The sequence below is a fragment of the Leucopleurus acutus genome (genome assembly GCF_964270905.1).
Source record: "Leucopleurus acutus genome assembly, chromosome: 19".
In the NCBI taxonomy this organism is placed as follows: Eukaryota; Metazoa; Chordata; class Mammalia; order Artiodactyla; family Delphinidae; genus Leucopleurus; species Leucopleurus acutus.
This window is the reverse complement of record NC_139161.1, coordinates 46,460,190-46,483,118: the sequence shown is the minus strand read 5'-3', so window position 1 is coordinate 46,483,118 and position 22,929 is coordinate 46,460,190. Positions and strand designations below refer to the sequence as shown.

General features: G+C 37.2%; 1 protein-coding gene across 1 annotated transcript in view; it reads right to left on the bottom strand.

The window, feature by feature from the left end:
- CPD (carboxypeptidase D) overlaps positions 1 to 22,929 on the bottom strand; it is a 67,382-nt gene that overhangs the window by 6,102 nt on the left and 38,351 nt on the right. The window contains exons 9-19 of the mRNA XM_082861439.1: positions 15,364 to 15,466; positions 14,734 to 14,876; positions 13,448 to 13,617; positions 11,767 to 12,090; positions 9,618 to 9,813; positions 7,000 to 7,135; positions 5,943 to 6,074; positions 5,048 to 5,143; positions 4,879 to 4,943; positions 813 to 944; positions 81 to 266 (exon numbers count right to left, since the gene is read on the bottom strand). Of these exons, the coding sequence (XP_082717565.1) occupies positions 81 to 266; positions 813 to 944; positions 4,879 to 4,943; positions 5,048 to 5,143; positions 5,943 to 6,074; positions 7,000 to 7,135; positions 9,618 to 9,813; positions 11,767 to 12,090; positions 13,448 to 13,617; positions 14,734 to 14,876; positions 15,364 to 15,466 (1,683 nt within the window). The remainder of the gene's footprint in view (positions 1 to 80; positions 267 to 812; positions 945 to 4,878; positions 4,944 to 5,047; positions 5,144 to 5,942; positions 6,075 to 6,999; positions 7,136 to 9,617; positions 9,814 to 11,766; positions 12,091 to 13,447; positions 13,618 to 14,733; positions 14,877 to 15,363; positions 15,467 to 22,929) is intronic.

The following is a 22,929-nucleotide window of genomic DNA, read 5'->3' as shown; positions in this document are numbered from 1 at the left end:
TCGAACAAGAGTTTCAAATTAAATATAAGTATTATTAATAATAAAAATTTACATGAGACCACTCAAGTTGAGTTTCTTACCTGGGAATGTTGTTGCTGATACCCATCGGCAATGGCATTGATGTTATGGACACCTGGGGCTAACAGTACATGGAAATAACCTCCCTCTTTTGTGTGTACTTTTATTCCTTCATTGAGCACAATGACTGCTTTAGAGATTGGTTTTCCAGTCTTATCTTTAACAAATCCATGAACTCCCTTGTGAACCTTAAAAAAATAAATGTTTAAGATATAAATTTATGTTTTCATAATGCCAGACATTCTAGAGGCCATAACTTGAGGCCTGACAAAAACAAACAAAACAACAAAACCCTCTGTAAGTCTAGCTTATTTGTCCCTCCCCACTGACTCTGACCTTGTTTGCTACTCATTCACTGCTTCAGAGGCACGGAGATGGAAATAAGGGGAGAGAGGCCTCTGATAGAGTCAAAGCCTAAAATGTTTGAACCCAAGTCTTCCGACGTCTTGAATGCTTTACTTCCCACCACAGGACACTGTCTCGAGTAACTCCGTGTGATATTCAAATGGAAGAACCTGCAGCATCTCACAGGGTTAAATTACCTCAATATACATCAGATATGCGAACTCATGGCACCTGTTTAGGCAATAAAAAATGAACAAAACTCTCCTTTCTACATACATTTAAAATAAACAATACAAAATTTTGGTAAAAGATTAAGAAAATATTTTGATAAACGTTTTCAATGACCATATTCCTGGGAGTTTGCTTCTAGTTAAAAGGGAAAGACTCACCTCCACCAACATGCTAAGAAGAGATTTTTTATTTTCTGCCCACAACGAAGGGAGTTGTGCTGCACTAGGAAAGTAGCAGCAGCTTGTGTATACTGTGATTTCTGGACAGTGGCCATAGGTAACACTATAATCCTGGAATATAAGATTCAAAAACAAATGTAGGAAAATTAATAAGTAAAAGTAAGAATGAGGCTATGTAATATGACAAATGGAATGAATGGAATAAAAAGAAAAGCTGGGTGATGTAAACAAAGAATCTGTAAAGCATTTTACAGCAAATACAAATAAACCACTTGGTATTATAACCAGTCACAAACATGGCCACCCCTAAGAGAGTTCTTAAGATCAGGGACTATGTCTAATTCATTTTTATATCTCCAGTGCTTCCTACAGTGACTGGCAGTAGAGGGGTTCTTATTAGGGTTTGTTGAATAAATGAATAATTACATGCAGAGGGTCAGCTTCCCTCTAAACCCTGGAACCTCACTACTGTTACTGCTGTTTTTTTTTTTTTTCTTTTTTTGCGGTACGCGGACCTCTCACTGCTGTGGTCTCTCCCGTTGCGGAGCACAGGCTCCGGATACGCAGGCTCAGCGGCCATGGCTCATGGGCCCAGCTGCTCCACAGCACAGTGGGATCTTCCAGGACCGGGGCACGAACCCGCGTCCCCTGCATCGGCAGGCGGACTCTCAACCACTGCGCCATCAGGGAAGCCCCTTACTGCTGTTTTTGAGTTCTTAGAGGTAAAAGCACAAGTATTTGCTCTCTGATACCCTCAATCTGCAGGCTCGAACCTACCATACAGCAACATAGCAATTATTTAGGTAGGAACTACTTGTGTGGACAGGTTCCAAAATCTAACTTACCACTTTTTCACCCCAAACCTGTTCTTCTTCCTAATTCAGTTAATGACAGTAACTCATTTTCTCACACAGGTATGAAATCTTTTGTCTTTGACTTCAATTTCTTGCTGTCATCCAGAATTTGCCAAATCCTGTGAATTCCACTTCTACAATATCTCTGGAACTTCATCCCTTGATTCCATTCCCATTGCTACTACTCTAATCTAGGCCCTCAGTAGTTCTCGTCTAGGCTATTCTAAACCAGTCTCCCTGTGCCACAGTCTCTCCTTCCTCCAAACCATCTTAACCCACTGTTAAAAGATTTCCATAGAATAGCTCAGATCATGTCACTATATCCCTGCTCAAAACCTTTCATGGCTTCCCATTCCTTACTGAAAAAACAAAGCATTCAAAGCTTCAAACTCTCTTTCCATTCTTGTCTTCTGCTGCTCTCTATTACATCCCATATTCTAACTAATGTAGACTGATTCTTTAAAAAAAAACATTTATTTTGTATTGGAGTATAGCCGATTAACAACATTGTGTTAGTTTCAGGTGTCCAGCAGAGTGATTCTGTTATATGTAGACACGTATCTATTCTTTTTCAAATTCTTTTCCCATTTAGGTTATTACAGAGTATTGAGCAGAGTTCCCTATGCTATACAGTAGGTCCTTGTTGGTATAGCACTGTGTACATATTAGACTGCTTCTTGACCTCTGCCCTTACTGCTTCCTCTTTATGGATGTCTCGGTTCACCATCTCTGCATCCCTAATGCCACCTCATCTATGAAAAGAAGGCTACATCTCTGACTAGGTGTAACCTTTTCTGTCTTTAATTTCTCATGGCACATTGAGATCTCTTCTAGATCACAGTGATTAATTCTGTAACATAGTTATTTGTTTAATGGGCCACAGAATATTCTCTATCTTTCATATAGAAAAGTGCCTCATGCATAGCAAGTTCTTAATAAATAAAGGAGGGAACGCAGGCAGAGAAGGGAATGAAGTCAATTTTCTGGTTGCACGTGTGAACGGAATGATAAGCTAACCACCCATCTGCTAACAACTCCTGACTAATTTTAAATGGATGGACAACAAATGAAAATGCTCTCAGAAAGAAATTAAAGAAGACATTAAATGGAAAGACATGTTGTATTCTTGGATAGCAAGACAATACTGTCGAGATGTCAAAACAACCCAAAGTGATTTATAGATTCAACACAACCCCTAACAAAATCCCAACAGCCTTTTTGCAGAAAAAGAGAGGCCAATTCCAAAATTCAAGTGAAACTGGAAGGACCCTTGAGTAGCCAAAACAATCTTGGAAAATGACAAAGTTGGAGAACTCACAGTTCCCAATTCAAAACTTAGTACAAAGCTACAGTGTTCAAAACAGTGGTCCTAAAATAAGAATAGACATATAGGGGCTTCCTGGTGGCACAGTGGTTGAGCATCTGCCTGCCAACACAGGGGACACAGGTTCGAGCCCTGGTCCGGGAGGATCCCACATGCCATGGAGCAACTAAGCCCACGTGTCACAACTACTGAAGCCCACGTGCCTAGAGCCCCTGCTCTGCAACAAGAGAAGCCACCGCGATGAGAAGCCAACCCGCTTATGAGAAAGCCCGCGGGCAGCAAGGAAGACCCAATGAAGCCAAAAATAATAAAAATAAAATTAAAAAAAAAGAATAGAGATATAGACCAATAGTATAGAATTGAGAATCCAGAAATAAATCCATACATCTACGGTCAATTGACTTTGACAAGGATGGCAAGACTATTCAATGGAAGAAAGAATAGTCTTTTCAACAAATGGTTCCGGGACAACTGGACTTCCATATGCAAACAAATGAAGTTGAACTCCTACTTCATATCATATACAAAAATCAACTCTGAATATATCAATGACCTAAATATGAGAGCTAAGTCCATAAAATTCTTAGAAGAAAACACAGGGGTAAATCTTTATGACCTAGCATTTGGCAATGAATTCTTAGATATGACAATAAAGCATGAGCAACGAAAGAAAAAAACAAATTTGGCTTCACCTAAATTAAAACTTTTGTGTATCAGAAGTTTTCTTGACATTATCAAGAAAGTGAAAAGACAACTTACAGAACAGGAGAAACTATTGACAACAGAATAGGAGAAACTATTGACAAATCAAACATCTGGTAAGGGTTTAGTATTCAAAATATATAAAGAATTCTTGTAACTCAACAACAAAAAGACAAAAACCCCAACTTTAAAATGGGCAATGGATTTGAATAGACATTTTTCCAAAGAAAACATACAAATGGCCAATGGGCAAATGAAAAGATGCTCAACATCATTAGTCATCAGGGAAATGTAAATCAAAACTAAAGTGAGATACCACTTCACACCTACTATGATGGCTATAATTTAAAAAATGGAAAATAAATGTTGGTGAGGATGTGGAGAAACTGGAACCTTTATACATTGCTGATAAGAATGTAAAATGGTTCAGCTGCTGTGGAAGTTTGGTGGTTCCTCAAAAGTTAAACAGAGAATTACAATATGACAAGCAAATCCACTTCTAGGTATATACTCAAAAGAATTGAAAACTGGGGCTTAAACAGATACTTGTACACGAATGTTCACTGCAGCATTATTTTCAAGAGCCAAAAGGTGGAAACATCTGTCCATCAAAAGATGAACTGATAAACAAAATGTGATCTACACGTACAATGGAATATTATTTAGCCATAAAAAGGAATGGAGTAGGTGATGTATGCTTCAGAATGGATGAACCCAGAAGGCATTATGCTAAGTGAAAAATGCTGGACACAAAAGAAAAAATATTGTACAATTCCACTTATATGAAATATCCAGAATAGGCAAATACATAGAGACAGAGAGTAGACTAGAAGTTACCAGGGGCTGCGAGAAGAGGAGAATGGGGAGTTATTGCTTTGGGGCACAGAGTTTCTGTTTGGGGTAATGAAAGTTTTGAAAATAGATATGGTGATAGTTGCATGACACTGTTAATGTAATTAAAATATCACTGAAATTATAATTAAAAATGGCTAAATTGGCAAAAAAAAATTGCTGTCAGGGGTTAGTTAGTTTAAGGGCTATCATGTCAAGGAAGCCACAAAGTAGATGCCATTCACTTTACTATATCAGAAAAGTCACCTATTCTTTCACTCAATGTCCAATATGTATTTATAATTCCATTCTCACCATATTCTATAAAGCATACCTTCATGCTGCCCAGGTGACTGTGCCATTCTGCTCCACGCATTACTCCTCCTGGAATATTCTCATCTATAGAAGCATTGAGAGATGTAGGATCAACAAGATCATAAGGCAAGTCCTCATCCTCTCCCAAAACAGCAACAACAATAACAAAGGGTAGGGAGAATACCTACCTGATTTGTTTGGGCAACTGGGCTGACCCATATGCATCGATGGATGATTATTTGCATAAAGAGATGCCAAATGCTTTAGAGTCTCTTTGTTTTCCACTACAAAAAGAAAAATACAGAAGTTAGCGGAGAAATTGAAAAGATTTATCTCCAAGTTCAACTTCATGGACACAAAAGTCATATTCCTTTCCTTCTAGTAAATCTTGTACCTCACTGAAGTTTATTGAGGAGTTATTATAATTAAGCACACGGTTCTGTTCACTCCAAGATAATCTGACCAAGAAGATAAGCATCTTCCTTATATTAAAAGGCACTAACGGCGAGTTTAACAAGTTATCACACTAAAATACAAACCAATTTTGGTATGTTTTACTACATTTGGGGGCAACTGTGGCCTAATTACAATATTCCTTGTAAGCTGCATTGCAAGCAACACAAATTATCTCCATATACAATGCCGCAGAGAGATTCAACAGGCAACTGTTTAACTCACCACAAGGTGCAACCAGTCAGTCAAGGTTTAAAGCAGGAGAGGGCAATTCTGTATTGTTAATGTTTGGTTACATAATATGGATTTCTTGGGGTGGGAATTGTGTCTTATTCCCTTTTGTATTTCCAATGTCCAGAGATATAATAATTATTCCATAAATGTTTATGGAGTAAAAATTGAGCAGATGTGACAAGATGGCTACATTGAATAAAGCCAGGCCATCATTAGATCTGACCTCCCTGTTCCAAGTAACTGAACTGTTGATGTATGTACAGACTTCTTAGGCTGTTTATTCATGCAGTGTGCTCAAATGCTCACCATTTAAAAATTTTTTAGAAGGGATGTTACCTAATTGAAATTTCCTATTTAAGCTTAAATAGTATATATGTAAAGTGACACTCTACATACCTGTTTGTACTGGCTTGTCATATGGGTATGTGACCAGCACTGAACCACCATCTAAAGCAACAGAAAGACTGAAGTCCTGTTTCTGAATCAAATTTTCAATGATGGCTTTAGTTTCAGGTTGGGAGGCATTATCTAAAAATATAGAAATGTCAAACATAAAATACCAAGTTTTAAAATTTTAGTATGAGCAGCTAAGAAAATATTCCCTACTTGAGCACAGTCAAAAGGCTAACTTACAAAATCTGTAGATAAATACTTTATTACTCCATAAGCCACTACCTTACACAAGAAAGATACTTCCTAGGAGGTAGGTTATTTTGAGTTTTAAACCCTTTAGGATAATGTTGAAAGGTTAATGACTCTAACCAAGTTTAAGAAAATTCCTACTGGAAACAAAAAGGGATGGACATATCCTCTTTTAAAAAATAATAACCTGTCCTTGAAAGAAAATAAGATTTTCAGAAATCAGGGTATTTTCTGAAGCATCGTTTGCAAGAGCAAAAAATTAAAAAGAAACTAAATGTCCATCAGTAGGGAAATTGTTGAATAAACTAGAGTACTACCATATATTAATAGCATAATAAGATGCCATTAATAAGAATGTTAGAGATCTATGAGTATTGAAATAGATAGATGTCAATGATATATCCAATAAAAATGTTGCAGAACAATATGTATAGCTGATGATCCTATTTAAGTTAATAAGAAACAGGCCCCTTCAAATCAATACACACATACATTGTGTGTGTGTATACGTGTGTGTACACTCATATATAAGAGAGTAGAGAGGAAGAATATACATCTCTGTATGACTATGATGAAAACCTCCCCCCCAATATTATTGATTGAATTTCTAAGGAAAAAACCTGAATTACTTTTGCAAATGAAAAACAAGAAGAATTTGAAAAGTTTTCTAGATGTCTCTATTCATTTATATTGTACATCCTAGACAAGAAAGCACCCCTTACTCATCTATAAAATAGGATCAACCAATCTCCTAGCAAAGAGAAATAAAATTATCTACAAAGTACTTTGATGACCTAAATATTGGTCTTACTTGTGAAGTCTGTATCCAGGTCTTTGCCACGAGCATTTGTCTGTCCTATCTTTGAAGTACAGTCTTTCTCTTGTGCTCTCTCTCGCCCATCTGGATTTAGAGAAGGGACAATCACAATTCTAGTCCTGTCGACCAACTAAAACGGAAACAGAAATCAATGAGTTTATTAGCTCTATGTGGAATCAAAAGGTACCCTCCCATGCTTCAAACAGAAAGTCTTTATTGTTTGTTTTAAACACAGATTTAAAAGGCAGAACTGAAAAATAAATAAAATTCTCTCTTGCTCCAAAAAAATTAAAAAAGAAACAAAAAACTGCACAGCTGCTGTTCCCAGAGACCTCCCAATATCTTACAACAGGGTCAGAAACCACTGTCTGTAGGCTAAACCCAGCCTGCTGCTTGCTATTGTAAATAAAGTTTTATTGGCACACAGCCTTGCCCATTCATATGACTTTTTTTGTTCTGCAATGGCAGAGTTGAGTAGTTGCAACACACAGCATCTGACCCACAAAGTCCAAAATATATACTATATGGCCCTTTATAGAAAAAGTTTGCTGACCACTGGCTTAGATCAATCATAACTGACCAATAAATAAAAATAATACAAATACAATAAACACAATAATATTGTATTTATAATAATATTGTACTTCCAGATTAAAAACTGGAACATATAATGTGACAAATATCAATGTATGTCTGGAAACAATGAGACAGAAGAGTTGAAATCAGCATATCAAAAAAAAATGAGGTGGGATATTTGTCTTACTCATAATTTCTCCCTCAAATGAGCCATATCCAGAGGTGTTAATACCTACATTTATGGCATGAATTTCTGATATAATTCATCCTACATATTTCTAATAATAAATCAGAATAAGTGATTCCTGGTTTATTTATTCTAGTAAAATTGTCAATAGCTTGAAAATATATTTGCAATCCTTTAACTCATTTATGCTGGAATCTCTGAGGGAGATTTTTTTCCTATATGCTTGGGCTTAACCATATGTCTCTGGGTATACGTATATTTTCTTGAACTCTCCAGACAATTCTGGCACTTAGCTCAAAACAAATGGCAATCTAAAGTGATCTAAGCCTAATTAGACCAGTGAGGCAAATTCTCATAAACTAGGAGTTTTGAAATTCCTGGTAGATGTTTTACCTGGGATATATAGTCTCTTATAACCTTAAGATCAGTAGGTAGTAACTCTGGCTAAATGTTAGAATAACCTAAGGAGCTTTTAAAGACATATTGATGCTTCTGGGGATGGAGCCCAGGCATTGGTATTTGTAAAAGCTTCCCAGATGTTTTCAATGTATAGCCAGGGTAGAGAACCACTGTCCTAGGTAATCTCCCTTTTAAAAAAGAACAACAACAAAAATCTTTGAAATACTCCTGCAACTCACATGAAGAAGTCAATGGGATCTGCTTTGCTGAAAATGGTAAAATAATTTTTGATCAAGTCTGATTTAAGTTCATCTCACCTAATCCCACATCATGGGATCCTAATCATGACATCAATTCTTTCCAAATTTCTTTCAGGGGAGGCAGTAGGGTAAAACAGAACAGCACAGGCTTTAGAGTGAGACATGCTTGGGTTTAAATCCCTGCTTTACCACTTAGTAGCTGTGTGACCTCCTGTAAGTTATCAAATATCTCTGCCTCAGTTTTCACATCTATAAAATGAAGCTAACATAATTGCAGGGTTGAGGATTAAATTATGATGTATGTAAAGTACCTAGCACATAGTAGGTATTAAACAAATACTAGTACTTTTTCCCTTTCCTAAATTCTATACAGACAGTGCCAATTAGTGAGTGTTCTAGACAGATGCACACTCTTTCCTTCCTTTCCCTAAGACAACACAGAAACTAGGTTGCTTAATCATACATAACCAGCTTCTGGATCAACGTTCTATTCTATAGTCATGAGCGACTAAAGTAGGCATTGCCATATCACTTTTTCTAAAATCTCTTAGCATCCAAGGTGTCCAATAATTTCATCTTTATTACATGAAAAAAAACCCCGATTTCTCTTCTACCTCATCTTTCAATATAGTATCCTAGTTATAAATAATTGGCAATGGAAGTCCCTCTAATTAGAATATACATCACTGTGAGTAAAGATTGGAAGGGTAACATAAAGGAATAGAGGACTGAATGCAAATCTTTATTATTTTTTTCCTCTATGGCTCTTAATACATACAAAGAAATATAATAGACACTATTAACAATGACTATATACCAAGGTCCATTTTTTTTTTTTTATTTGAAGTGGGCCTCTCACTGTTGTGGCCTCTCCCGTTGTGGAGCACAGGCTCCGGACGCGCAGGCTCAGCGGCCACGGCCCACGGGCCCAGCCGCTCCGCGGCACGTGGGATCCTCCCGGACCGGGGCACGAACCCGTGTCCGCCGCATCGGCAGGCAGACTCTCAACCACTGCGCCACCAGGGAAGCCCCCAAGGTCCATTTTTAAAGAGTAAAGTGTATAATGACCTTAAAAGTACCTCTGTATAAAATCTAACAGGAAGTTAAATTTTTAAAAAATGGTGCCTTGATATCAGTGTATCACTGAGCTTTTTCCTTTTAAAGCATGTCAAAACAGGCTATTTTCTTACTTGGGTAACAGCTGGGTTCTTTTTGTAGTTTAGGCAGAGAAATTCTGCCAGAGCCAAAAGAAGTTCAGTTCCAACTGGAGCATTTCCATGGATACCAGCAACAAAACGAATCTTTGGTTCTTCAGGCTCAGATACATTGGGCTTATTGGAGATTTCAAGGGACCAAATGTGACGATATTCAGCACTCTGTCCCAAACTTTCAAAAACCAGAAACAAAAAGTCAGCAAGTAATCAAGTATTATGTTAATGCTGCCTTACAGATTTCAAAAAAACAAATGAGAACAAAATTTGAAAAGTCTTAAAAAGTCTTTAAAGAGTAAATCTTTATGTCAGACTACTTTAAGAAAATTAGGTTCCCTTAATCAAAGAAAGTCAAATAGATGTGAGATACTATCAGATTTAGGAAAGATGATGATTTAGTTCAGCATTCCTCCAAATTGTCATTCTCCTATCATCTTCATGATATTTACCCAATCTTCTATAATCTATACTACTCTTTAGTTAACATATGTCTTTTTTTTTTTTTTTGGCTGTGCCGCCTAGCATGTGGGATCCTAGTCCCCTGACCAGGGATCGAACCCACGGCCCCTGCACTGGAAGCATGGAGTCTTCCAGTGAAGTCCCAGGGAAGTCTCTAGTTAACATATGTCTTTTAAGTTAACTCACTTAAATTTTTATTATGGAAATATTTAAATATACACAAATGCAGAGCACCTTACTTTTAAAATCTAAATTAATTTACACAAATAAGACATTTTATACTTTAAATGCAGTAGCAAGATTACAGCAAAACTAATTGAAAAGGCCTGCTTTCTTTGATATAAAGGGAGATTTACAAGAGTTAGATAGAAAAAAATATTGGCATTAAATTGAGGATTAATAGAATAGACAAAGTACCACTATCTCACAATGGTATTTAATGATAATTAGCAACCGTTGGAGGACCACCTAAAACTGCCTTGTGTCCCACCACTGGCAGGTGTTGCATATTTGCTGGGGAACTATTTAACTAAGAAGTGCATGTTTAATTGAAAGGTTAAAAAAAACAAATGAACTAAGTAAATGGATAGCAAAATAATGTCCAATTTTTTGTTTTAAAATAAGAAAGTCTGTAACGTCTATATGGCACTAACATGGACAGTATTAAAACCTGACCTGGGCAGAAATGTTCAAGAGTCAGTTGCAGAAGAGAGGTAATTGGTATTGCCAAAGTAAATATCAGTCTTTGCAATTACAGACATTATAAACCAGTATTTGAGAAAGTAAGTTTACTGGTAAAATTAAAAGAACCAATGAAGGAAAAAAAGTGAAGAAGTGAAAGTCTAGTTAATGTTCATTAGGTTTGTAGTAGAGAACTGTAAGTTCAGGGCAAAACGTAAAGGCCCTAAAATAGGCAAATAATAGGAATCAACAAATCAAGGAAATAGTTTTGAGACAGTGAAAGTGAAGCAGAGAAGCCTAAGAAGTGAAGGTAAAAGTTGTCTCAGCCATCAGTTTTACATAAGCTGGTACTGCATGTTTTCCCAGAACCCTCAATCACATATGTCCCTAAAGCTTCAGGGAACCATGACTGTGAGTAGAGACTGAAGCACAGAAAATGACAGCCAACCAGGCTTCATTATTTAATTTGAAGAAAAGGTTAAACATGATCCCTGACAAGTGAGCTCATAGTTCCAAATTTGTCCCTGCCCCCAGCAAAATGAAACAAACTAAATAATATTTAGTCAGAACGTGAATCTGCAACTGAGAAGTAGAAAGGGTTTTGAAATCAAAGTAATCATTAGAAAGAATGATTTTACATTTTCTGGAGGCACAAGCCACACACTGCTAAACTAACAAGTAATTCTGCTCCAATGTTTCTCATAAAAGTTTCCAAGATTCATTGTTAGAAAGATCTCCAAGCAAACATCTGTTTCAAAATAAGTGAAATCCAACTCTCTATACATTCAGCTCCCAAATATCTCTAAATAAATTACAAGAACCATTTAATGTGGCTTATGCTAAATGTAACCTCTTTAAAATGAAGAAGGAAGGAAGGAAGGAAGGGAGGGAGGGAGGGAGGGAGGGAGGGAGGGAGGGAGAAAGAGAGAGGGAAGGAGAAAGGGAGAAAGAAAGAGGAAAAAAAGGTAGCAAGAAGGGTGACACTTACTTGGTAAGATTTGTAATATGTGGGTAGTTCATCACAAGTCCTCTCAGAAACTCTGATAAGTCCTTGTATGAATGGTATCGATAAAGAGCCAGATTTGAGGAGGAGCGTAACATGAAGCCTTCCAAACCATTCTCAGCTGAAAGGTCTTTAATTAAAGTTTCAAACTCTTTAGTAGTCGGATCGCTGGCACCCTCATTGTTGGTGCTGTCCCCCTTGCCTTTCTTTGATTCATTGTTTGAATCTGTTGAAGATCGAACAAGTGTGAAGTTGACCTGAACAGCACCTTCACTGTTTACCGTCACATTCTTGGTAACTGGATTATACCTGTAATAAAGGAGACAGATCAGAGCCACGCTTCTGCAGCTGGAGTACCCAAACCCTGGGAAAACAGAGGTGTGCAGAGGATATGTGAATCCTAGAGATAAATGTGGTGCATCTCCCAAAAGGGTCAAATTGTTAACTTTGTGAGAATTTAAGATTTGTTTTAAACATTAACGAAGACCATACAAGGGTAGACTATAAAACATAAATGAGTTTTTAAGATTAAATATATGACTTCAAAAGAAAGCTCATGCTTGCAGTGTATACGCCCATATTTCCTGGAATCTGAGTTCACTTGTCTGTCATCAGGGAATATGGTGGAAAAAGTTTGAGAAGTACTAACTTAGGACATTCTCTGCCAAACGCATCATTCTTGCCCCATTTTTCAGACACCTTGATGCTTTGGTTTTTCCAATACTATGCCAAAACTGAAAAAAACCAGAATAGACTTCTTTACTCGTTAAAGTTCTAACCCATTCATTTACAGACCACTTGATATTTGAAAACCATTTTTTAAAAAAAGGTAACAATAACTTTAAATGTTTCCATGTATTTACCCTTACTTCAATGAGTGTTCAAACTAACTCTTCAGAAATAAGAGAGCTAGTAGGGGGAGGGGAAAATATTCTGTGGGAACACCTACATGTATCAAATATAAAAAAGAAAACTACAAGAGGATAAAAATTATAAGTTTCGACTAAAAAGTAAGGTGGCTCCAGTTCTAAGGTATTTGTAAAGGAGGAGGAACATAAGGAATATTAAGTTTTTTCCAAGGGAAAAGGTCATAAGTTAATTTTTTCTTTTCAAGTAAATATATCTTTGTGGTGAGAAAAACTGTAAAAAATATGAAAATGGCTTTTCTCAGAGAATTAGCAGTAAGTAAGAAAATCTCACTTGATGCAAGAAGGCAAAGGTACAATAATAAAAAATAAGTGTCTGTGAAAGAGTTTTAAAAGGGTACAAATGTAAAGTGGTGGTATTTTGGGGACAACATGACTAGAAGTATGCAGAACAGAAGTCTTTTTTTCCCTACTAACAAGTACTTCCCAGAACTGTTACCCATAGTGAAGGAAATCAGTCACTATGGCTTTACATCTGGACAGGGGAAGGTGACCTGAGAGGATGAAGCTAAAAGAGGCTACTGTTCAAAGTGAATAATTTCACAGATTTCTTACATCTGACGGTTCATGTACTCACTGTGCCATCAGAGAAGAGTCAAATGGGTAACCAGCTCTAGACTTCTCAGCGTTAAACTCAAGGTTGCTTAGCCTCTACAGGGCTTTCTGGCAATAATCTTTTAGAAGGGAACTATGCTTGTTTCATCTCCAAGCACTCAATTACAAAGCATTCAGTAACTCACCCTCGAGCAGATGCTGTGATTTTATAAGTTCCTGGAACCAACAGACGCCAGTAATCTCCAGTTTTGTAAGTAGTTACTGGGTGATTAATTTCAGCAACACTAATGGTGGCATTTAATATACCTCTGCCATCTGTGGCATCTAGGACGAATCCTTTGACACCCTGATGAACCTGGATAAAGCACAAGGACACCCAGATTTTACTGATAAAGATCATCATCTAATTATTTTGGAAGTTCACATCCAAAATAACAGATTGTTAAATAATGTAAACATGTAGAACAAATAGGAATTCAGGAGCTCAGAGTAAAGCTAAATGTAACCGCCCATTAAACAAAATATTTCAGTTTCTGAAAGGCTAGTTTTTCATAAGTTAGATTTGTCTTTATCTTCCTATCAGCTACAGAAAGACATTTTGAGGACAAGTGGAGGAAATTTGAACATGGATTAGGTATTAGGTAGTATAGGGAGTTACTGTTAATTTTCTTAGGTGAGATAATAGCAATTGGAGAAGTCAGGTAGGAGAATTAACCTTATTTTTAGAAGATGTATTCCGAAATACTTTGGGATAAATATCATAACACCTGCAATTTATACTGAAATAGTTCAACAAAAGTGTGTGTGTGTTTATATATATATAAAATACAAATGCAGCAAAGTATAAAAATTGTTAAACCTAGGTAAAGGAATAGTAGTATTTATTGTTAGTCTTATAATTTTTCCTGATGCTTACAAATTTTCAGATTAAAATGTTCTAAAAAATTAGTATGCAAACTCACAGCCATTATGCCATTCTACTCAGCAAAGTACTGGCACAAAGTATTAGTCAGATTATCCTAATAATTTTAACCACTATTAGCATATTTCTTATAGTCTTTACCTATTGGCCACGATGCACATCCAAACAAAAGGAAATTAATCGTTTCACAGTAAACCAATGGCGAAAAAAAAAAAATTTACCCCATAGCCCATCTTTATCACTTGACAAATTCTTAGGCATGTACCCAATCTATAGTAGCCCTTTATAAAGACAAAGGTAAAAAGTGACCACTAACCATTAAGTGCCAAACATCATCACTATATTGTTTAATCATTTTTAACTCTTCTCTGCGCATATAAATAAACTCATTTACATCCATGAATTTTCTAGATAAATATACGAAAACATGAACAGGTCAAACTGGAATTCAAATGAGGTGTATTCTAAAATCAATGCATGAAAACCACATGTACACACAAAATTCTTCTTGCTCTTGGGAGAAATTTCATGTCACTCCAGAATCGTCACCTGTTTCAGAAACTGGATTAGAGATCTTCGATTCTGTTCCCAAAATTTGGGCAGATCTTTCTCAAATGGGTATTTCACACAACCAAGTTCAATAGTCACTTCAAAGCAGTTTGTTTGTAAATAGTTCCAGTCCTGCATACCACCTGAAGGATAAAAATTTTAAATTAGTTACTCTGAAGAAGTTCTAACTAGCTCAGATCCCAAATCGTAAGCAACATTCCTAGTAAAAAGCCAAATTCATCTTTTATCAGCATGGCTGAAAACCAATAATGCGTTCATTTGAGAGCTCTCTGATGCTTGTGGTCCAGGTAAAACATCTGTACTTTCATGTTCAGGAAGAATTCAAGTGTAGCTCACACTCTTCTTCTTAGCACATCTAAAGTTCTTTGTAATAGCCAGCAGTAAAATATAACACTTTCATGAGGTTTCAGTACATTATTTTACTCAAAGGTCAAAGTACACCAAATATTAAAAATAGTTGAAACGGTAATTTGAATGTTTTAAACTATTTATACAATATTTTTAAAAGAATGATTCTTTCTCAAAATTTAAAAATCAGTAACAAGCAGTACCATCCAGGGGGACAGAAAATCCATCAAGTTATACGGCCTTAATATAAAAAATGTTTACCTGGGACATTGTACCAACTGGCTCCATTTGTTATTCCATGAGGAAAATATTCATTAGGGTACATATTCTTGCAAGGTCTACCTTGAAACATCTGGGAATTTTCCTGGAAAAAAAAAAAAAAGAATCTTTACTTGCATTTGTTTGTATCTGCATCAAAAAACATGGGAAGGATAAAGAAAGATAGGAAGAGTGTTTAACAATAGGGTATATGTGGGGGTGGATGGAGTCACGGGAAGCAGTGACTTTCTACCTATTTTTTAAAATCAAAGCTAAACAGTTTATGCTCTGTAAAAAAAAAAAGTGAAGACTTCATTTATTACTTGTAATTACAAGTAATATAAAAATCCAACCCAACCCCTCTCAAAAACAAAAACAACACTGTTCATATTCGTACTTTCATTTCATCATCTCCAGAAGCTTAAAGTCCAAAAGAGGTAATTCACACACAATGGAAAGTAAGCATCTTTCTCTGACTTCTTGGGGACTAAGGTAGCCCCGCTGTGCTTTGACTGCACTCTGTACAATTATTTTATCCTGTTAAAACTGGTTGCACCTCTTTTCCCCCTAAAGACAATACACTACTCCTTGAAATAGTTTGTGTCTTTGTGTCCTCGGCATCCAGCAGTGTCTACATAGCACGTGTGCAATTGCTTGTTCAATGGAGAGTAAGAAAAACTGCCACAGAGGCACAAATAAACACTACTGGGAGCTAGAGGAGAGAAAGATTATTTCTGACTAGAGTGGCAGGGGAATTTTCCTGAAGAAATTAAGCTTTGAAAGGTGGTCAAAACTTCATTTCTCTCTTTTGTAAATAGAAACAGAAAAAAAGTACAGAAAAGTGTAAAGAGAAAAGTAATTTCTCACTTTCCCATCACTGAGAATTAACCATTTAACTTTAAAATATATAAAACAACCCCCTTTCGTAAACTTGACATACCAATTACAGGCTTATGATCCCACCAATGTTATCAAATGAAAGCTATTGTTTTAGGTTACTGGAATATTTGTGTACATGCTCTTTTGCTCTCTGGTTTTTCCACTAAACACTTGCACACATCTTCTATGTCTCTATATCCCTATCTCCATTTCCATCAATATCTATCCATTTGATTATAAATTATATAGATGTACTACTGTACTAATTAATATAGTATGTATATTACAAACCTGCATTAAAAAAACATTTTAAAAACAGAATGTCTAATATAGTCTTCCTACATCTTAACGGATCATCTAGTATAAAACCCACTCTAGACACCACAGTTCTAGGCAATTACTGTTAACATTTTGACTTTATTCTCAGAGCAATAAGGAACTTGTGAAGATTTCTGATGGAAGGGTGATATGTGATATATTCATGGCTCTAGGAAGTTTATTCCAACAATAATGTGAAAAAATGGACCAAAGCCAGGGAGACTCATCAGAGTACTACTGAAATAATCCAACTGAGAGATAATGAGCATCTGAAAGGTTATGACAGATAGGTTTTACCATGTGTATTTTACCATCTTCTTTAATTCTCACTACTCTACTTTGATAATCTTTTTTTAAAAAACTAATTAAAAATTTTAAAGCAGTTTGACAACTTAAAGAAGATAGGGGGTGAGGATGTAGGTGTCCAGTCTCAGTCCATATATAGGGTCTAAAATATATACCAAGACAGTAAATGATTCTCTTCTTTTTGCTTGGCTATAGTCTCTAATCTTTTTATAATAACTTTCATTATATGAAACAACTTTTTAAAGAGGCATTTACATAGTGGTGACAGCTAAAGCAACTGGATGCAATTGCCAAGACAGTAAAAATGGCTAAGGACAGAATATGGAGGCGGGAAAAAAAGTAAAAGAGAGAGGTTGAGCCACTGAAAGAGAAAAAAGGAAGCAAAGCTCTCTGCTATATAAATGTAACAGAGATCAAGGGGAGAAGACAAGAGCGTTAGACTTCAGAGGTCAAGAACATTTTAAAAAAACAGACTTCTGGTAACCTTTGAGGGGGCACTTCCAGGTAAAACAATGTAGGCAGAAGACAGATGACAAGAAACTGAGGCATGAGAGAAAAATAATGAAGTGGAGATAAGCAGAGACTATTCACATTTCTTATTCTTTTCTTTTGACTTCTTTTGAACTAATTTTAGAGTTGCAGAAAAGCTGCAAAAATAGTACAGAGAGTTTTATATACCTTTGATCCAGCTTTCCCTGATGTTAGCATCTTATATAACCATAGCACAATGATCAAAACAAGGAAATTAACACTGGCATGATACTATTAACTAAAAAACCTGTATTTTATTCAAATATCACCAGTCTTCCACTAATGCCTCCTTGAAATTTTCTCTTCACTTATGTCACACTGTATAGCTCCATTTTCTCACTTTCACTTAATTGAATTCATTGAATTTCATTATACTTAAAATATAATAAAAGTTATTATAGAAAGATTAGAAAATTGAGGCAAGCCAAGAGAAAAAAATATAAACCTAGAGATCACCAATCATTTAATATTTTGGCATATAACTTTTGACGTTTTTTTAGCCTACGTATGAACTGAGCATGGATACCCCACCCCTGAGTCTTCTCTAGGTTCTCAAAATCTGCTTTATTGAAATATAATTCACACCCCACACAACTCACGCATTTGAAGTATACAACTCAATGGTCCTTGGTATATTCACTCAGTTGTGTGACCATCGCCACAGTAAAATTTAGGACATTTTCATGACCCCAAAATAAACCTGTACCCATCAGCACTCCCCATTTCCTCCCAACCTCTTCCCTGCCCATCCCTACATCCCAAGCCCAAGGCAATTACCAGTCTATTTTCTGTCTCTATGGATTTGCCTATTCTGGACATTTCATATAAACGGAATCACACAATATGTAGTCTCTTGTGACTGGCTGCTTTCACCTAGCATGTTTTCAAGGGTCATCTAAGTTGTAGTTTGTATCAGTACTTTATTTTTTTTTATGACTGAATAGTATTCCATTGCATGGATATATCACATTTTGTTTATCCACTTATCACTTGATGGACATGTGGGTTGTGTCCATTTTGGCTATTATGAATAATGCTGCTATGAACATTTGTGTACAAGTTTTGTGTGGGCTATGTTTTCATTTCTCTTGGACATATACTTAGGAGTGGGATTGTCAGGCCATACGATAATTCTATATTTAACATTTTGAGGAACCGCAATTGTTTTCCAAAGCAGTTGTACCATTTTACATTCCCACCAGCAATGCACAAGGGTTCCAATTTCTCCACATCCTTACCAACCCTTGTTCTTTTCTTTTTTTTTTTAAACTATAGTCATCTTAGTGGGTAAAAAGTAGTATCTCGTTGTTTTGATTTGCATTTCCCTTTTTGTGAGCTTGTCGGTCATTTGTATATTTCTTTGGAGAAATGTGTATTCAGATTCTTTGCCCATTTTTCAATTGGATTGTCTTTTTATTATTTAGTTGTAAGAGTTCATTATATATTTTAGATATAAGATCCTTATCAGATATATGGTATTCTCCTATGCTGTGTGTTGTCTTTTTACTTCCTTGATTATTATCTGTTACATGTTGAATTATGTCTCCTCCAAAAGATATGTTGAAGTCCTAACCCCCAAAACCTCATAATGTGACTTAATGTATTTAATTACAGAGGTAATCAAATACATTTAATGTATTTAATTACAGAGGTAATCAAGTTAAAATGAGGTAATTACAGTAGGCCCTAATCCAATATGACTGGTATCTTTATAAAAAGGGAAAATTTGGACACAGACAACAGGGAGAATGCCATGTGAAGATAGAGGACTGGGATAATCCATCTAGAAACCAATCAATGGCAAAGACTGCCAGAAAAACACCAGAAGCTAGGAAGAGGCAAGGAAGGATTCCCTTCCAGGTTTCAAGGGAGCATGGCCCTGCCAACATCTTGATTTTGGACTTCTAGATTCTAGAACTGTGAGACGGAAAATTGTTACCGCAGTTCTAGGAAACTAACACAACAACAACAAAAATGTATTAAAGTTTGCAACAAAAATGTATTAAAGTTTGATGATGTCCAGTAAAGTTTGATGATGTCCAGTATGTCTTTTTTCTGTCACTTGTGCTTTTGATGTCACATCTAGGAAACCATTGTCTAACCCAAGGTCACAAAAATTTATTTCTATATTTTTTCCTAAAAGTCTTACAGTTTACATTTAGGTCTATGATCCATTTTGAGATTATTTTGGGGTATGATATGAGGAAGAGGTCCAAATTTATTCTTTTGTATGTGAATATCCAGTTTTCCATAACCATTTAGTGAAAAGATTTTTCTATCCTCATTGAATTGTCTTGGTGCTCTTATTGAAAAATCAACTGACCATAAATATAAGAGTTTATTTCTGGACTATCAATTCTATTTCTTTGATGTGTATATGTCCATCTTTTTTTTTTAACATCTTTATTGGAGTATAACTGATTGCTCTACAATGGTGTGTTAATTTCTGCTTTATAACAAAATGAATCACCATTACATATACATATATCCCCATATCTCCTCCCTCCCACCCTCCCTATTCCAACCCTCTCGGTGGTCACAAAGCACCGAGCTGATCTCCCTGTGCTATGCAGCTGCTTCCCACTAGCTATCGATTTTACATTTAGTAGCGTATATATGTCAATGCTACCCCCTCACTTCATCCCAGCTTACCCTTCCCCCCTCCCGCATCCTCAAGTCCATTCTCTATGTCTGCATCTTTATTCCTGTCCTGCCCCTAGGTTCTTCAGAACCATTTTTTTTTTTTAAGATTCCACATATTTGTGTTAGCATACGGTATTTGTTTTTCTCTGACTTACTTCACTCTGTATGACAGACTCTAGGTCCATTCACCTCACTACAAATAACTCAATTTCGTTTCTTTTTATGGCTGAGTAATATTCTGTTGTATATATGTGCCATGTATATGTCCATCTTTATTCCCGTATCACAGTGTCTTAATTACCACAGTCTTGAAGTAAGTTTGAAATTGGGAGACGTGAGGTCTTTAGCCCTTACAATTTATTCTTCACTTTAGAGATAATTTTCTTTTTCTTCCATTACTTTCCTGAATTCTATCAACTCTCTTTCATTTCTTCCTGTTTCTTTTTTCATTCCTGTTTTAATTTTTTAAATATCTGAGCCTATGTGGTTTTTCATATTCTCAGTGTGTGTTTGGGTATAGTCAATCTGCCTGGAGTGTAAACTTATAGTTTTCTTCTGCTTCTTGATTGTTTTTTGGTAGTGGTAAGGTTTCCTCAGGTGATATGTGTGAAATTCCATTTCCTGATTTTTTCTGCAATGGTTCTTCATGGGTTTTTTTTACCTCTTGTTCATTTTTTTTTTTTGCGGTATGCAGGCCTCTCACTGCTGTGGCCTCTTCCGTTGCGGAGCACAGGCTCTGGACGCGCAGGCTCAGCGGCCATGGCTCATGGGCCCAGCCGCTCCGCGGCGTGTGGGATCTTCCCGGACTGGGGCACGAACCCGTGTCCCCTGCATCGGCAGGCGGACTCTCAACCAATGCGCCACCAGGGAAGCCCCCTCTTGTTCATTTTTATTATACTGAGTTGTTTCACATGATTACTAGTTAATGGTGCCCTTTTTCTGTCAGTCTAGAAGTCAAGGTATTTTAATGTGATTTTTGTTTGTTTGTTTGCTTATTTGCCTTGGTATAAGGGTGGAGCTCTGAGTCCACTGATTTTATGGTTCTTTTCTGTCTTGGACAACGCTACATTTCCCCCCTTTTCTCTTTCCCCTTCACTATCTAATTGTCAAAGGCCACTTCTTCATTTCTTTTTGCTTTTCTTCTCTCCCAGAAGTTGGGAGATTGGAAGATTCTCCTTTAAATCCAGCTTTCCTTTTAAATTGTGCCTATTCCTTTAAGTACACCAGGTCCTTTAATTTGCATGTACTTTGAAACCTCTTCCCTATATTCCAGTGCTTTCATCTGCCCAGTTACTATCTTAGTATTTTCAGATTTAGGTTTCAGATGTAGCGTGTTTTCAATGTTTGGTGGTCCTTCCGAATCACCTTTATGCCTGCTGTTCCTTAAAGCCCCCTCTTTTGTCTTCACCGATTTTCTTGGTCTGCTTTTCCTTACCATGAAGCCTTGTGGCAGGGGAAAGGTGGCTGGGCGCACAACAGATCATGATAGATCACAGTCAAGAGAAAGGAGGCTGGAGTAATGATTGAGGAATTTAATTGTCACCTTCCCATTTACAACAGAAGAAACAAAGACAAAGAGGAGGTAGGGTGCTGTGGGATCAAGAAATGAAGAAGCGTGATCAGCCAAGATGGTGGAGTAGAAAGACCCTGAGCTCACCTCCTCTCATGAGCACACCAAACTCACAACTATTTGCAGAACCACCATCAGTGCAAAAGACCGAAACCTATCAGAAAAGATCTTCTACAACTAAAGACATAAAGAAGGAATCACAACAAGATGGGTTGTGGACCATCTCGGACTCGTGATATAGTCAAGTCCCATACCCATGGGTGGGCGGCCCACAGAGTGGAGAATAATTATATTGCAGAGGTTTTCTCACAGGAGTGAGAGTTCTGAATCCCCATCCCGCTCTCCAGCCCGGGGTCCTGCATAGGGAAGATGAGCCCCTAGAGCATCTGGCTCTAAAGGCCAGTGAGGCTTAATTTCAAGAGTCCCACAGGACTGGGGGAAACAGAAACTTCACTCTTAAAGGGCGCACACAAAATCTCACACACTCTGGGAGCCAGGACGAAAGCAGTAATTTGATAGGAGCCTGGGTCAGACCTACCTGCTGATCTTGGAAAGTGTCTTGGGGAGGCGGAGGGCAGCTGCAGCTCACCCTAGGGACATAGACACTGGTGGCAGCCATTTTGGGGACCTCCTTCTACTGCATGGACACTGGTGCTGGCAGGCACCCCTGTGGAATCCTCCCTCTGGCTCATTAATGCCAATACCTGGCCCCGACCCAACAACCAACCTGTAGGTGCCAGTGCTGGGATGCCTCAGGCCAAGTAACTAACCTGGCAGAGACACAGCCGCACCCATCAGCAGACAGGCTGCCAGAAGATCTCCTGAACCCACAGTTGCCTCTGGAAATAGCCCTGCCCACCAGAGGGCCCAGGACCCAGCTCCACTCACCAGTGAGAAGGCACCAGTCCCAGACTCCCCTGGGCCCTGACCCTGCCCTCCAGGAAGCCCACTGTAGCCTGTGGACCAGCTTCACCCACCAGGGGGCAGACACCAGACATGAGAAAACTGCAATCATCAACAGATGAATGGATAAATAAGCTGTGATACACACACACACACACACACACACACACACACACACACACACACACATATATAGCAGAGTACTACTCAGCCATAAAAAAGAATGAAATTTTGGCACTTGCAACAACATGGTTGGACTTGGAGGGCATTATGCTAAGTGAAATAAGTCATATAGAGAAAGACAAATACTGTATGATATCACTTATATGTGGAATCTAAAAAACACAACAAATTAGTGAATATACCAAAAAAGAAACAGACTCACAGATATAGAGAACAAACTAGTGATTACCAGTGGG